At 40.6% G+C, this 15,593-nt stretch overlaps 1 protein-coding gene across 6 annotated transcripts in view; it reads left to right on the top strand.

Annotated features, from left to right (window-relative positions):
- Window positions 1–15,593, top strand: part of cadm1a (cell adhesion molecule 1a) — a 304,829-nt gene that overhangs the window by 218,162 nt on the left and 71,074 nt on the right. For all 6 annotated transcript variants that reach the window (XM_066646118.1, XM_066646117.1, XM_066646115.1 and 3 more), the window contains one exon: window positions 4,861–5,007. In XM_066646118.1, the coding sequence (XP_066502215.1) occupies window positions 4,861–5,007 (147 nt within the window). The remainder of the gene's footprint in view (window positions 1–4,860; window positions 5,008–15,593) is intronic.

Below are 15,593 nucleotides of genomic sequence, written 5' to 3'. Positions count from 1 at the left end.
GACTTTGTGTTTTCCTCAGGCTGCAGGCACAACATCTGCTGAGCTGAGCATGAATAGTTAAACTGCGTCTTGCTGAGACCGATGCCTCCACTTCTGCTGTACTTTTTGGAAGCAGCAAAAACACGCAAGCTTTTTTTGCACTGATTTAAGTGCTGGTTAGTCACAATCCTGTTCTGCAGAACCATTGCATTATAAATTAGAACTGCCAGATCCATTTTTAATTGTGCTGCCACTTAGCACATTTTAATGTTATAGTAGAGTAAGTTACACAAGCTGCAGTGTATATCCAAAGGTTTTCAAATTCAGATACATTAAGATGACCTTATTGTATCACAAAAACATGAATTGGATATTCTGAAGTAGATGAATTTGAGTCTCAAATCACCAAGACCAATGGCAGGCATTAGCTTGAGGGGGTGTAAACACTCATGGCTCATTTCCATCAAATCCTCACTGATATGTTCCGATTTCTATTCTAAAGCCCTCCTAAAAAGAGCAAAATCTGGTACAGCAGTAAAGGGGGGACAAATATTAATATTAAAAGGGGGGACAAAATACTTATTAATACACTTAATTTAGGAGGAAGTATAGAACGAGCTTTGGTCCTCAAATATTTTATATATTTCTGTAAAGTGAAACTTGGAGCCAACAGATATTCCCCTTAGATTTTCTTATATATGGTTCACAGTGAGGTCTAACTGTGACAAGGTCAGGGACCATTGGTTTCTGATCCCTGACCAAAGTTCTCTTATGAAGTGGAATAACAGAGTTGATGCTTTTTTCTGTAAAAGTTCTCTGTGCATTTTTGTGCAGTGATACAACCAATGAATCTGGGTTGCCTGGTTATTTTTACAGTAAATGTAGTGTCAAATGGGCAGGAACAGTAACTAGGACAGACACAGATAGGGAGGAGATTTACAATAATATTCATTTTCTTTTGCTTAATTTGTCACAGATAACGTCTTACATTTAGCCCCAATTAAATTTTGGACCAATCTTATATGGATTTTATCTCATTTATTGCTATTGTTTTCATATTTGAATCACTCTGTTGGTGGTTGTAACATACCAACATGTATCAGGACTTGCCTTTCATCATTTTAAAATGCTTATACCAAATACAGATAAGATGTAACCTAAACTCTTTATTTATTAATCCCCAAACACTAGCTGTTTGCTATATATAGGGCCTTATGAAATCCCTTTTAATTTTTTTCCCCAAATTCCATTTGTATTAATTTTTTTATATATTTTTCCTTTAAGAAAACAAATGCAGTTAAACAAACAATAGCAAGATTGAATTTTTCTATTCATTTTAATTGCTGCTAAAAATTTAGCAATAGCAAAACAAACTGTTTTGATTTAATGAATTGTTTGTCCACATTGTGCAAGCCAAACACTGTCTATGATGGGTAAACATTACTAGACGTTGGTAAATGCTGTAGGGATTTAACATTCAGCTTAACGTTTGTTGATCGTACTGTGGCCATTTTCCGACCCAGAGGTCAGCAGCTGACTGTGGATTCGCCTCCGACCAGAAGACGCAAATGACAGGGATTCAAACACAGAAGCAGGGAAGCCAGACATGGCTATCATGCAACGAGGCTAACAGGCCCATAGATAGCTCAAATCTAAGGGTGATAGATTGTGTGTGTTTTAGGGCTGTCCCAAATGTCAATTTTAGGGCTTCAGAGATTCAGCCAAAATACTCCGTGAAGATTTGTGGAGGGGGTCGGGGCGTCATTCAGAAAAGAGCATTCAATTAAAAAAAAACTAAAGAGCCTTAAAATTAAAATCTGAATACTAACTAGAGCTGTGCCGTATGATATTGTGTGCAATAATATCACTAAAAAAATAATTGATAAAAACATCAATAACGTGATCATTCTGATTATTCGTAATGCATCATTGCAGTTAGATGTAATATGGCATATATTCATTTCATGAGTCATTTAGGCACAGTGATAGGTACGGTGGAAATTTGCTCCAAATACGGAGTGACTTCAGTTGTGTGGAACTGGTTTGGATATAAAATTTCAATATTCTAAGTATTTTTTAGGGCAGCATGGTGGCGCAGCAGGTAGTGTCACAGTCACACAGGTCCAGGGACCTGGAGGTTGCTGGTTTGAGGCCCGATCTGGGTGACTCTCTGTAGTTTGATGTGTTCTCCCTGTTCATTGTGGGTTTCCTCCAGGTGCTCCGGTTTCCTCCCACGGACCAAAAACACACATTGATAGGTTGATTGGTGGCTCAAAAGTGTCCATAGGTGTGAATGTGTGCATGTTTGTCGCCCCGTGAAGGACTGGTGCCCCCTCCAGGGTGTGTTCCTGTCTTGTGCCCAATGATTCCAGGTAGGCTCTGGACCCACCGTAACCCTGAACTGGAAAAGTGGTTACAGATAATTTATGAATAAATATTTTTTTATACAATGTCAGAATCTTGGTTATGGTTGTTTACAAAATAAGCACTGGAGACCTGTGGCCTGTGGCCTGTAGTTGAATGGGAGATGACCTAGCAAAGCTTGGTAGATTGCTGGAAGTGGTGTTGGTGGGGCCAACAGGGGGCGCTCTCCCTGTGATGTGCCAGTGACTGTGTACAGGGACAGGGACAGGGACAGTGCCCTGAATAAACGGCAGTGTCCTTTGGATGAGATGTCAAACCAAGGTCCTGACTCTCTGAGGCCATAAAGAAAAGAATAGCGCTTTTACCCCAATGTCCTGACTAAATGAACAACTGTGGCCACTTCTGACCTCTTAATCATCCCCAGCTTCAAAAATAAATTGGCTCAATCATTCCCTCTGGTCTCCTCGCTACCTAATCGCTGATGTGTGGCGAGCATACTTGTGCGGATTGGCTGCCCTCGCATCATCCAGGTGGTGGTAGTTGAAGCGATTCCCTAATGTTCCAAAGAAGCCCTTTGGTGGTCTAATAAAGCACTATATAAGTGTGACTCATTCATTCATTCATGCATTCATACATGACCTTCAAAACCATATCAGTCTTGATAAATTTGTATGCTGTGTTGTTATGTGAGGAACCCAACAGGATTGCAGTATTACAAGGGTAACTGCTTTACCTGCCTGACTTACGACAGGGGTTCTTCAAGTGCTCATGGGGGGGGGGCTCTAGTGAGCAGCATTATTGAGGAAAACAATAAAGGAAACAGCCCACTCTGCAGCCTTGCTCACTAGGGGTGAGAGGGGCCCTAATGCTGATTTAAGATGATGAAAATCATACACTTACTTGGATGTGTTACTTTTGACTGTACTTCTGTTTTAGACCTTGACACTGGAGTGTGTGTACTGTACTCGGCATCTTCTGTCACTTAGTGTGATAACCGCCCACGAGCCGAACCATCACGCCGTGGCCCCCATTTAACACTGTCACCGTGACAACCACTGGAGCCCACTGAGTGCTTAACCTTCATCTGTAACCTCTCTCTTAGATAAACATGGACTGGATTTGCATTTCCAGTGCCCACCCCTCTCTCTACACACACAGACACACATGCACACTCCTCACTAACCACCCTCCATTTCCCTTTGACAAGTCTTAAGGATTATTCTCTCTCTCTCTCTCTCTCTCTCTCTCTCTCTCATGAGGTTCATTTGTTTGGTCTGTTTTCACTTTCCACTTCTGGCAGCCTGATTGAAATCAGTTTTGTTAAACTGTCTCTCCTTATCGGGCGCCATCAGAGGATCTGATTGCTTTCTTCTCCTCTACTTAAAGTGACAGGGCTGTTTAGAGGGGGGCCTGACATCTGAAGCATGCAAATCATGACTTTTTTTCCCCCTTTCCCTCTTTATTTATTTTTTTTTTTTTTTGGGTTGCATATTTATTTATCTTCCTGGCACTTGCCCATTCATGTTTTCCTATTAGTGCCAGCGGGGAGTGACACTAAATATAGAATTCGGTGCATGATGTTATTTATTTACTAATTTCCTATGTGAGCTGCTTCTTAATGATGATGTCCCAGCCTCAACCTGCGTAGCTTTGGTAGATTCAGACACAGCCTTATTATTAGATCATACTTCTGTTTAAAAGCCTCAGTGACTTTTATTTAAATCTCAGAATAATTTGGGAAGGTGCAAGTCAATGCTGGACATAGATAAACATGTTGAATTGGATCTGTGTGCAATGTAATATTTGATATTAATTATATCAATATAAAAACCCAGCAACGTTCTGCCTTTATTGTTGGATGCACTGTGATTAGAGGTGCACCAATAGGAGAACTGAAGGCTGATGCTGAAATGTGATCAACAAAGCTGATTGCCTTTTAAATGCTATTGTATGATGAGCTGTGAAATTAGAGAAATTAAATTTAAATTTAATTAAGCCACAAAAAACTATTTTGATTTAGACAGTCTTTAAAAATGAATACAGTTAAGGAATGAATTGATTTTTTATTTTTTTTTTTGGTTCTGTATTAAACGAGTAATGGCTGAGCAGTAAAAGGACTCTGACCTGTGTGTCCTCAAATAAAATAAAGCCCATAGGTCATGCCTGACCGATCGTCTCTAGCCACATAGTGATGTGATGCCCAGCCCAGGCACGTGTAACACGAGCCGCATACAGGCTCATGAAAACATTCTCCATGCAGGAAGGAGAGGGGGAAAAAAAATCTCACTTTCACACTCTGCTGGGTATTCACACCCGCTCCAGGTGCATTTTGCCACCCGCTCCTCAACGTGCACTCATGTAAGTGTTAGATTGTGGGTTTTAGCCGCTGTTGGGTTTTATCTCTGTGTGAAAGAAATGGCTCTAACATAGACGGTGCTTTTTCTCTTTTTCCTCTCTCTCTCTCTCTCTCTCTCTCTCTCTCTCTCTCTCTCTCTCTTTATTTATTTCCTTCTTCAGTCCAAAGCCAGAACCTTGTGACAGACGACGTCTCAGTGGTGGAGGGGGAAACGGCCACTATTAGCTGTCGAGTCAAAAATAATGACGACTCCGTCATCCAGCTCCTCAACCCCAACAGACAGACCATCTACTTCAAAGATGTCAGACGTAAGTACACACACACACATGTATGTATATATATATATATATATATATATATACACACACACACACACACCTCTCTCTCTCTCTCTCTCTCTCTCTCTCTCTTCCACTTCAGTCCCTGGCCTCCATCTCCACTGGAGAAAGCTGTGACTACATCAGAGTAATTCACTGTGGTTTTTCTGAGGCCAGTTGATGGAGGGTCCCAGCTGTGTGCCAAGGGCATGTTGTTCTCTATGGCCTGCCTTGATCTGAACTGATCTAGCTGGGCTGAGAACACTCCAGAGCTCAGTGCAGCTGCACTTGCTTCATTAGAGTGGAGGCTGCTGCTGAAGGACCCTGCTGCCATCCCCCTTCTCTACCAGCAAGAAAAATTACCCCGTCTGATTTCCACAATGAAGCTGCTTTTCCCTGAAAAAAAAAAAAAAAAAAAAAAAAAGTTGAAAATAAGAAGCATATTAAAGTAGTACAAACTCCATTCAAGTTCATTCAAGTCAGACTCAATCACACATTCACGCTTCAGCTTCCTGGAATAATGCTCACTTCCCTCTCTTCCTCCTCAAATAGATAAATGCTGCCTCACTTCTTTGAGGAGCTTGTCTTCGTACTTCCTTAAAGTGGTGATTTTGAAAGCCGGATTTGTACTTTATATATATATATATATTTTTTTTTTTTACGCCTTTTCCTTTCGGTCTATGAGCCATGTTTGGAGTCAACTTTGCTTCTTTAGGTTTGTACAGAGCTCTACTGGAGCTGAGTAATAGAAGCTTATCCCCATCAGTAAACATCCTCAACTACAGGTCTCAGTCATCAATCGCTTGACTCCAAAATGTGGTCACTTTGGTTTGTGGAATGATTTAAGGGTTCCTGCAGATGTTCAAGAAGACTTAGTCTTGAAGTAGAGTTGGGTGGGGATTTTGTTTCTTTTCTCTCTTTTACTGACATGTATTTATTTACCTGGACAAATCTGGTCCAGAAACTAAAAATCTTTCCCAGATTTTTTTTTATTCACCTGCCCTGTAGCCTTTGAGTCTTGAGATGGTTAGAGAAGCCAAGCAGTTGGAATGAAACCCTGTACAGAACATTCCAATTTACTTTTACCACCTCTTGAGAGAGCTAAAGCATGATATGATAAAGCCATATGAAATAACAGCATGCAAACCATGAGACATGCTTCTATGTCTTTGCACATAGTGCTCACATTTGAGTTCTCTGTGGACGTAAACAAACATGTGATGTGTTTATATATATATATATATATATATATATACATTTTCATCTTGCTAGGAATATTGTTATAGTCAAACTACCTTAAAATATTGTGATAATATTTTAATATTTTATTTTATAGGGCCATATTGCCCACCCCTACTCTTCAAATTTGATTGATCCTGTAATTCCATGTCTCTGAAATGATCACTGGCTTTGTAAGGATTCCAAACAGAGTTAATATCCCCCGCTCGGAGTGGAGCAGAGAACAGAAGAGGCTGCTATCATGGCCTTGGCTGCTTCAGGAAAGTGTGCGCTTGGTTATTTCTTGTTCTGGTTTGTGGGTCCGCTCGGTTGTCATTTCGTCTCCCAGCTTCCAATCATTAGAGGAGCTCAGGCTCCATGCTACAGGGCCCGGAGAAAGCCGTAATTATTGCTCGTCTCCTTAATAAAAGTTTGATGGTCTCCTCTCGAAGTCGCCATGACCGGTAATCAAAATTGATTGCTGCCATTTAGGAGGAACGGCATGTCTCCCAAAGGCCTCCAGGATTAAACCTAAGAAAACAATACAAATGAGATGCGGAAGCAGAGGAGGCCAAAGGAAATGAGAGCAAGAGAGAGAGAGAGAGGGAAGAAGTGATGGGAAGTAGGATATAGAGAGACAGAAAATGGAGAAATAGAGGAGGTTACAGAGAGAGGGAGAAGGGGGAGGGAGAGAAAGAAATGGACAGAGAATGTGATAAAGGAAAATAGAAACAGAGGGGGTACAGACAGAGTGAGAGATAAGGGATAGAGAGATAAAGGGGAAGACAAGATAGGGAGGAGGATACTGAGAGGCACAGAGAAGGAAGAAGAAATGCTTACCGAGAGAGTGTGGGGTAAGGGGATAGGTGAGAGAGAAGACGACAGAGAAAGATAAAAGGAAAGAAATAGAGGGGGTAGAGATAGCAAGGGAAAAGGTGAGATGGAGCGGTTACATGGAGTGAAAAGAGACATAAGGCGAAGGAGAAATGGAGAAAAGTGTTCACATATAGAAGAAAAGGTAGAGATAAAGGGGTGGGGAGAGTAGAGGAAGAAAGATGAGAGATAAATCTGGAAGGAGATATTTAGATGAAAATATTGAGCAGAAGTAAGGAAAGATATAAAGGAGATTCTAAATGTAATAGAAATAGAAGAGAGTATGCCACGAGAGCTGAAGAAAGAGTGGATAGTATAGTAAGGATTCGCAGAGTTAAAAAAAGAAAGAGGCAAGATCTCTCTCTCTCTCTCTCACTCTTTCTCTTTCTGTGCAAAGTTGTAGAGTGTCTGTCCTATTTCTTTAATTTTTCTCAATGAGAAATCTCAAGAGTGCCCCCTATGTGCATTTGCTGCACCCTTCTAGTTAGCGCCAGTCACGCACTCTGATTGGCTGTGAAGCGTTCTAACCGTGCGGATTTCATGATAACAGATAACAGCACATTTTTTTCGCAACCTCTGAATCACTCCGCTTAGCGGTTGCTAACAACTCTCTTTACGCCACTGATGTCTTAATTACATTTTTACAATTTCAATTCACCACTAAACAACTTTAGCTCATATTTCACACCAATAAACTGTCTTCAGTTTACTTTGAGAGCATACACTGCTACTAATACAGATAAAAATCATGTGCCAATTATATTTTTACTGTTACAAATACGTATGGTTAACTTATTTCTTATAATAAATGGAAACTGAGGGCAATGACTGGCACTAAAGAAATTCTCATTCAACACAAATACAAAATAAGACATTAATCAATGTAGTTTTAAGTGAAAAAAATATATAATGAACCAAATTATCCTTAGTCTGAAAGAGCATGACACAAGAAACTATGAACTAAAGTTTTACCTGTAACGGTCCTTTCTTTAGCGTTCTTAAGGGGCTTTTAGTTGCACATTCAGGGTGTGTCTCAAATCATTCCTCATTCACAACATAATGTACATTACATGTAAGTCATATCTGTGGATTAAAAACTCTTTTGGGCAGAAGTAAGTTTATCTGGAGCAGTTTATTCAGCAGATTAGGGGACAGAGTAATTTACTCAGCAGTTTTATATTATTTTATTAGTGATATTGTAGTGGGCTGATCCAGTCTGAGCGATGAGTGCATTACAGTAGACTTTGTTACTGTAACGTAGCAACAAGCTGCTTTTTTGAGGAAATTTAATTTGGTTTTACAAATTGTATAAACATATTTAATGCCACTTTCCCAGCTCCATTTTTTTTATTTCATGCTTTACTTATTAGCTGAACTGTTGTATGAAAGCATTAGAAGACTCAAGGTTGTGTGTTACTGTGAAACAACAGCGGGGCTGAGATGGACTACAGCAATGGTGATTAATTAAAATTAATCTAAAATAAAAGGTCCTTTTAGAGAAAATGTTCTCGTGTAAAGGTCCAGAACAATGTTTAAATTGCATTAAGATCAGTGCCATTTCCTGCATTCTGAGTAGCCTTGTAGTTAAAGCAACATTTTGGTAATGTCAAATTAAATTACACTTTCATTTACATTTGAACATAGTTTAACAAGATATTCTTATTATAAATAACAAATAATGTAAATACATTTTTCTCATTTCAAGTAGAATTTACAAATAAAACAATGATTTTTGGGGAAATAATCATATGTATATAAAGTGCCTAATGATGGCTTGTCTTGTAGTTGCAACTGAATTTACTGTTTTTACATAACCAGCAATCTGATTGGCTCTTTATGCTGAAGGATAGGACTTTATCCATAAACAGAATCCATATTCAGCATTATGAGAACATTCCAACGGTAATAGTTCCCTTCTTATTAAAGTTTCTGGTTTTACCTCTCACAATACTTTTTTGTCATCTTGAAAGTGTCCCAAAAGAGTCTTTATCACGTCCCTTGGACTTTTTTTTACTGGCCCCAGGACAGCGGTGTCTAGAGCCATGCCCTGTGTTTGTCACTAATTGAAGTCACAGCACTCATCATGATGCACAGATCTGATTGGCTGAGTAGCCTCATGTGTGATATGCAGAAACCCATTGATTGCTCTATGAGTTTCCTGGAGCGCTAAAGCTTAACTGTAATGACCAGAAGAGTCACAATGAAGAAAAGGTATGACAAGAGTAAGAGAAAGATAAGACAAGGCTCTATGTGTGTGTGTGTGTGTGTGTGTGTGTGTGTGTGTGTGTGAGAGAGAGAGAGAGAGAGGTGAGAGAGAGCAAGTTGAGAGGAAAGAAATAGAAAGCAGGATGAGAGATGAAGTAGAGACAAAGCTTGTTCTCTCTCTCTCTTTCTCACTCTCTCTCTCCTTCCTATTGTGTTTACAGCTAGCTTCATTTCAGTAGCAGGCTTTGCCTCGGCTAGATGGATTGCAAAGGAATGAATGAACAATGCTTCAGTTTTTTCCCTTTCTTTTCAATCTCGGCAGAATCCTTTTCTTTTTGATAATGCACGTAAAAAGACAAAAACAAAAAGATGTGTTTTCATTCATGTCTTGAGCTGTTGGAAATTTATGAATTAAAAAAGATTGCAGAATAGATACATTTCAATTGATCATGACAAATTAAGAATGCTTTGCTCTCAGAAGCCACTTTTTGGTTGAAATTCAAATTGAGATTGCTTGGACCTGAATTGTTTATGAAACATCTCTAGGCTTTTTTAAAGTGTTGTGTTTGGGATTGTTGCAGAGGTAAGTGCAGAGGTAAGTGCCAGAAAACAGCCATTTTAACAGGCACTTCCCTGATTTGACTGATTCCTTTTGGTTTGACCTCTGCTTTGTTGTTAGGAGCAGTAGAACATGGAGGGACATACAAGATACCTTTTGTTCCCACTCTGTTCGTCAAATGAAACATGTTGTGATCACTTGAGATATTCTGTTTTGTAGTGGCTCATTCTGTCACTTTGTATTCTGTTTGGGGTGGTAGAGTATGAATGTCTGGAGTGGTATTCAGTGTTTGAAAAAGGTGACTGCTGCAGATTTTTTAGTCTCTTCCATCCTTTACTTCACCCTCATCCCTCTTCCTGCTAGAAAAACAGTGTTCTTGGACTTGGACGGAATTTCTGATCAGCTTTCATTGGTTCTCGTTTTTGATTCCTCCCTCTAGTTGTACTTTGATGCCAATTATGGCTTTCAACTCTTCTCAGAAGTGGCAGAGGAAGAGAGGGGCGTCAGTGCGGTTCTGGTACCATCTCAGAAGTCCAGAAGAGGGATGCAGCACAAAAAAGCACCCAGCTTCACAATGCGTCCGTTGCATAGTGAAGTCCATGTGTCCGTAAGGCGAGGCTGGTCAGCATGGTGTTTTCTGGCTTCTATAGCTGAGATTTGCCACGCTGTGAGGCCCTGCCGGCAGACGAGGCCATTTCACATTGCCTGTTTGTCCTTGCTTTTGTCGTCGCTCTCTTTCTGCTTTTTGTGAGTAATCTTTGCACATGCTTGTTTGTTTCAGGGCGCTGCTATCCTGATCTGTGCTGTGCTTTCTCATCTTAATCATAATCAAAACCACAGCGCACATCCACTTGTGTGCCCTGCCGGCACGGGTCAGCCTGTCTCTTCCAATTCCCCAAACCTCTTGTCGGAATGAGCCTCATAGTCGCAAGCGTCTGAAAGGGAGGATCACAAAAATATATATAAAAAAAAAATAACAAAAACAACCCTTCAAATGAAAAGCGGAATAGTGGTGGCGGTGGTGATTTGAATATATGAATATCCAAACTTGCCTTAGTCTTTCTTTACTTAATCATGTCTTCAGATTCTGCATGAAACAAGGACACTCGGATACGTTAATGTGAAACATTGGGTCCCCGTTCCCAGTGCCAGACATGGGCTCAAGTATAAAGTCCCCCAGCGATGGGTTGTGGAGTTGATTAATTGAGCACCATCCAATACATTTGAGAGTAGTTGGAGTGAAATTTGTGATCTAAAAATAATCAACCCAGATTAGTACCTGACCTCACCAATGTTCTTGAGGCCCATCAAATCCTCACAAAAATGTTCAAAGTCTGGTGCGAAGCCTTCTCAGATAAGGACCTTACTGCTATAAAAGAGACACACTCCAGATTAATACTCTTGATATCAGTGCCCACACAATCTTCAAGCAATGATGTCCACAGTTCATGCTCGGAAGCAGATTGTGTTGTAATGTCATGACATGTATCATGATAACGCTAGCTATAATCACATTGTCCACCACTACTACAGAAGCCTTGTTGCTAACAGAGTAGACTTCCTCTCTGTCCATATCTTTTGGGGAATCCCTGCTGTCATCTTCAAGGGCATTATGATTCTCAAAGGGGTCGAGTGAAGTTTCTCCTGGCACTGGCAGCCCTTCCAACCCCTTGAACCCTATGCTTTGACTCAAGGGAGGGAGTCTGCAAAACTGTAGGCTTCAAGCAGGGCCATATCTCTAGATGCTTTTTGATTTCATTGCCTCGTCTAACTTTCACACAGGATATACTTTAGGAAAAGTTGAGTATAAGCTATGTGTGAGTATCCTGATGTAAATTATTTCAGTTATCTGCACTCTCCTAAGGCTAAAGCTAAACATTTGCTGTCAGTCATAGCTTGCTTACACAATTACGTTTGGCATGTACGCTTATCCACAATGACATAATTAGCATTAGTAGCCTTGCCCAAGGACCCTTGTTGGTGTAGTATTGGATTTCTACAATTTTCTAGCTCTGTCGTGAGCCCTAACTGCTGTGCACTAAGCAATATTGTTATCCGCAACATAGCATCCAATGACAGCAGTTGTCCACTAGATTTGGAAGGGCCGTTTTGCTGTTGTCAGTTGGACTTATCTTAGCAAGCTAGTACAATATGGGCCTACTCCATTTATAGATATGTTCAAGGGGGTTAGTGTAATGCAGCTTCCTTCATATTTATGATGCAGATACTAAGTTTGAGAGGGTGGAGAGGAAGTCAGCAAGGGACAGAAACAGAATTGGGGTGGGTGGACCCTGCCGGACCTTTCGTCTTGTTGTCAGCAGGACATATGAGGGCACGCTGGGCTCTATTCTCCTCCACTCCTGCAGAGAGATAGAGGCTAGAGCTGACAGCATCGTCCCACTGTCACACTGGGGAACAACCACCCGCTGCATCTCTGGATGCCATGGCTAGTGTTTGTGTCCAGCACCGCCCCGGCAAGCAGCAAAGGGCATGTTCTCAGTCGGAGACGTTGTTGTTGTTTAGGTCAAAGCACTTGTGTTTTTTTCTTCTTCTTTACTCTGGAGCAGACCCACCAGTGTCAGTCATGTAAATGATACCCTACCTGATCCAACAAGATGTCCTTAGTTTTATTACCTCCTTTACACCTGCTCATTTATGAGCTTCATGAATATATTTAACACTCGTCAAATATTCGAAAAGCACTTTGACCATGAAATATTTGCCCTTTCCCGGGCACGCACTCAACAAACACTTTCCCTTTGAGTTTTCATTATTTTATTCCTGCCCAGGCTTTCTCTCATTCATTCATTTATTTATTAATTTATTTATTTATTTGCATCTCTGTGCCGCACATTGCCAATATGGCTCCCTAATGTTCCGAATATTCTTTCCATTAGAGCTGACACTGCAGTTATTCATGTTTTCATAATGCTATAATTATTGCTGTCTCTCCACCTGACGCCCAGTCACAATAGATTACCAACTGCATTGGCCGCCTGCCCCTTATCAGTTTGTTTTAATCCCTGCGCATTCCCCAATCAATAAATTGAATTAAATCATTAGCGCCTCCCTGCCCTCCCTCCCTGACAGCCAGATTCCCGCTTTCAAGCGCGGCCACTCTAATTAGTCCCACATTATTCTAATGACACATAAAAGACACACTGCTTGGCGTAGGGGGGAAAGGAGCAAACGAGAGCCCCAGCAGCAGCAGAGAAGGAACAGACCGGAGCAGCAAGGGTCTGCCTACAAGCACAACGGCTTCCACTGCTATTAATTGTGAACAATATATCATATATATATATATCCAAATTTTAATAGTCACTTTTTATAAATAGTAAATTCTGCTGCTTAAGGATGTACTCATTGTTCAGGCACATATTTATTCAGTTTCCAGGAAAAGCTTGAAATGGAATTTAACACTTTGGAGGTCTAAGGTGTCGATGTTCTGTGCCAAGAGCTGGCTAGATGAGTGCTAATGCCCACTGTATTGGGTTATAGAGCTCCCTATTGATACCATAAATGTAATATTTGTTTGAAGAGGCATAACAGCACATTTTTAGCTATTAATGTTGGTCCAATAATGGGATTGCAATCAAACATTTGACACACATTCTTGTGTAACATACCAGTAAAAATGCCAGTTGATTTTTTTATTTTTTACAGCCGCAAGTGCAACTGAGTTGGACAAGCACAAAATACTTTCAGTAAGATTCTCATAATATAGTATTTGGATACATTTCAGGTAGTGTTTCCTGAATGTGGGACAAATAAAGATAGAACCTCAAAAAATACTTGTTTAAAATTCCCAAAATGTTTTTTTTTTCACTGGTCAGGTTTAATATTTATATTTTTAAAATCCGTGACTCCAAGAGCATGATTTTTCCAGTTGTTCTAACAACTCATGGGATAGGCTTTCACCCTTACATATGTAGCAACAAGATGACTATTGAAGGTTTGGCTTTCTTTGTAAACAGTAAAAAAAAACCCATAAAAATAGAAACTGTCTCTATGAGGAGTTTAATCTCTCCTCGTCGTGTTTAAAGTCTCTGGTATGAACCAGCAAGTATTGACATGAAAAGAAGTATCGTAGTGTTTGTGCAGTAGGTTGAAATGTTCATGACAGGTTTCATTTCTCATTAAATCTTATTGAATCATATTTTAATATAATGAGTTACTGATATACAAATTGGGTCTGACACATTTCGTTTTTGGATCCAGAAATTCCTGTCAGTGTATGTCTAGTTTTAATTCCTTTCAGGACCCTGTACTTCTACTACTCTCTCACACATTTTCATTCACCTGAGAGTGGACACACACAGATATATATCCACATGCTTTTTCTCATTCACACAGACAGACACACACACACACACACTGTCTTAGAATATAGATGTATCGACTGCATACTCGTGATGTTTTATTTATTTGTGTTTTCACTTGAAGATTACACTGCCCTGACAACATGATCAAAGGTGAGAAATGCGTTGCCTTGGCAGCAGGGTCCACACACAGCCTCCCACTGCACAGGGTTTGGACCATGATAGAAGAAAGGAAGAAGATTGACAACAGCTGAGAGAGAAAGAACAAGAGAGAGAGAAAGAAAGAGAGAAAGAATGACATAAAATAGTGCTATTTATTCGTTTAATTATATTATACCAACAGACATTGTGGGTGGCACGGTGGCGCAGCAGGTACTGTTGCACTTCCACAGCTCCAAGAACCTGGAGGTTGTGGGTTCAAGTCCCGCTTCAGGTGACTGTCTGGGAGGAGTTTTTTTTGTGTTCTCCCTGTGTCTGAGTAGGTTTCCTCTGGGTGCTCTGGTTTCCTACCAAAACACATGTTGCCACGTTGGATTGGCAACTCAAACGGGTCCATAGATGTGAGTGAATGTGTGAGTGGGTGTCGCCCTGTGAAGGACTGGCGCCCCCTCCAGGGTGTGTTCCTGCCTTGTGTCTGTTGATTCCGGGTATACTCCGAACCCACTGCAACCCTGAATTGGATAAGCGGTTTCTGACAATGAATAAAAGAATGAACTGGGGTTGTATAAATTCACATTCTAAATCCATAGATATTAAAATGGAGGTGGCCCCCATTTGCACTTCTTCCACTATTCTGAGAAGGCTTTCTATAAGATTTTGGAATGCCTGGTTTTAAGTCTATTCTAGTTTTTCCCACAGTTGTTTAATGGCTTTGAGGTCAATTGTGACCCAACAATGCCTTTATGAACCTTGCTTTGTGCACTGGGGCACAGTCACATTGGAACAGACAGCCTTCCACAAAATATTCCCACAATGTTGGAATAATCCAGTTGTTCAAATGTCTTGGTAAGATTGCCACTCACTGGAACTAATTTGTATAGACCAAACCCTGAAAAAACAGCCTCATAGCATTACCTTTCCCCCACCACACTTTACAGTTAGCAGATTGAAGTCAGGCATGTAATGATCCCACAGAACATATTTCCACTGCTCCAAAGTCCAGCGGCAGCTTGCTTTGCTCCACTCCGTTCAATGCTTGGCATAGTGCTTGATGATGTAAGGCTTGCATGCAGCAGCTCGGCCATAGAAACAAATCCTATGAAGCTTCAGGCACATTGTTGTTGTGCTGATGCTAAAGCCAGGTGAGGTGTAGTTATTGTGTCAGCACAGTGCACCTAGGCACTCAGCCACCCAGTCCTGGTCTGACACTTCGTGGCTGAGCTACTGTGGTTCCTAAACACTTC

This window comes from Hoplias malabaricus, chromosome 15 (genome assembly GCF_029633855.1).
Source record: "Hoplias malabaricus isolate fHopMal1 chromosome 15, fHopMal1.hap1, whole genome shotgun sequence".
In the NCBI taxonomy this organism is placed as follows: Eukaryota; Metazoa; Chordata; class Actinopteri; order Characiformes; family Erythrinidae; genus Hoplias; species Hoplias malabaricus.
The sequence above is the reverse complement of the archived record's forward strand: the minus strand, read 5'-3'. Positions and strand labels throughout refer to the sequence as shown.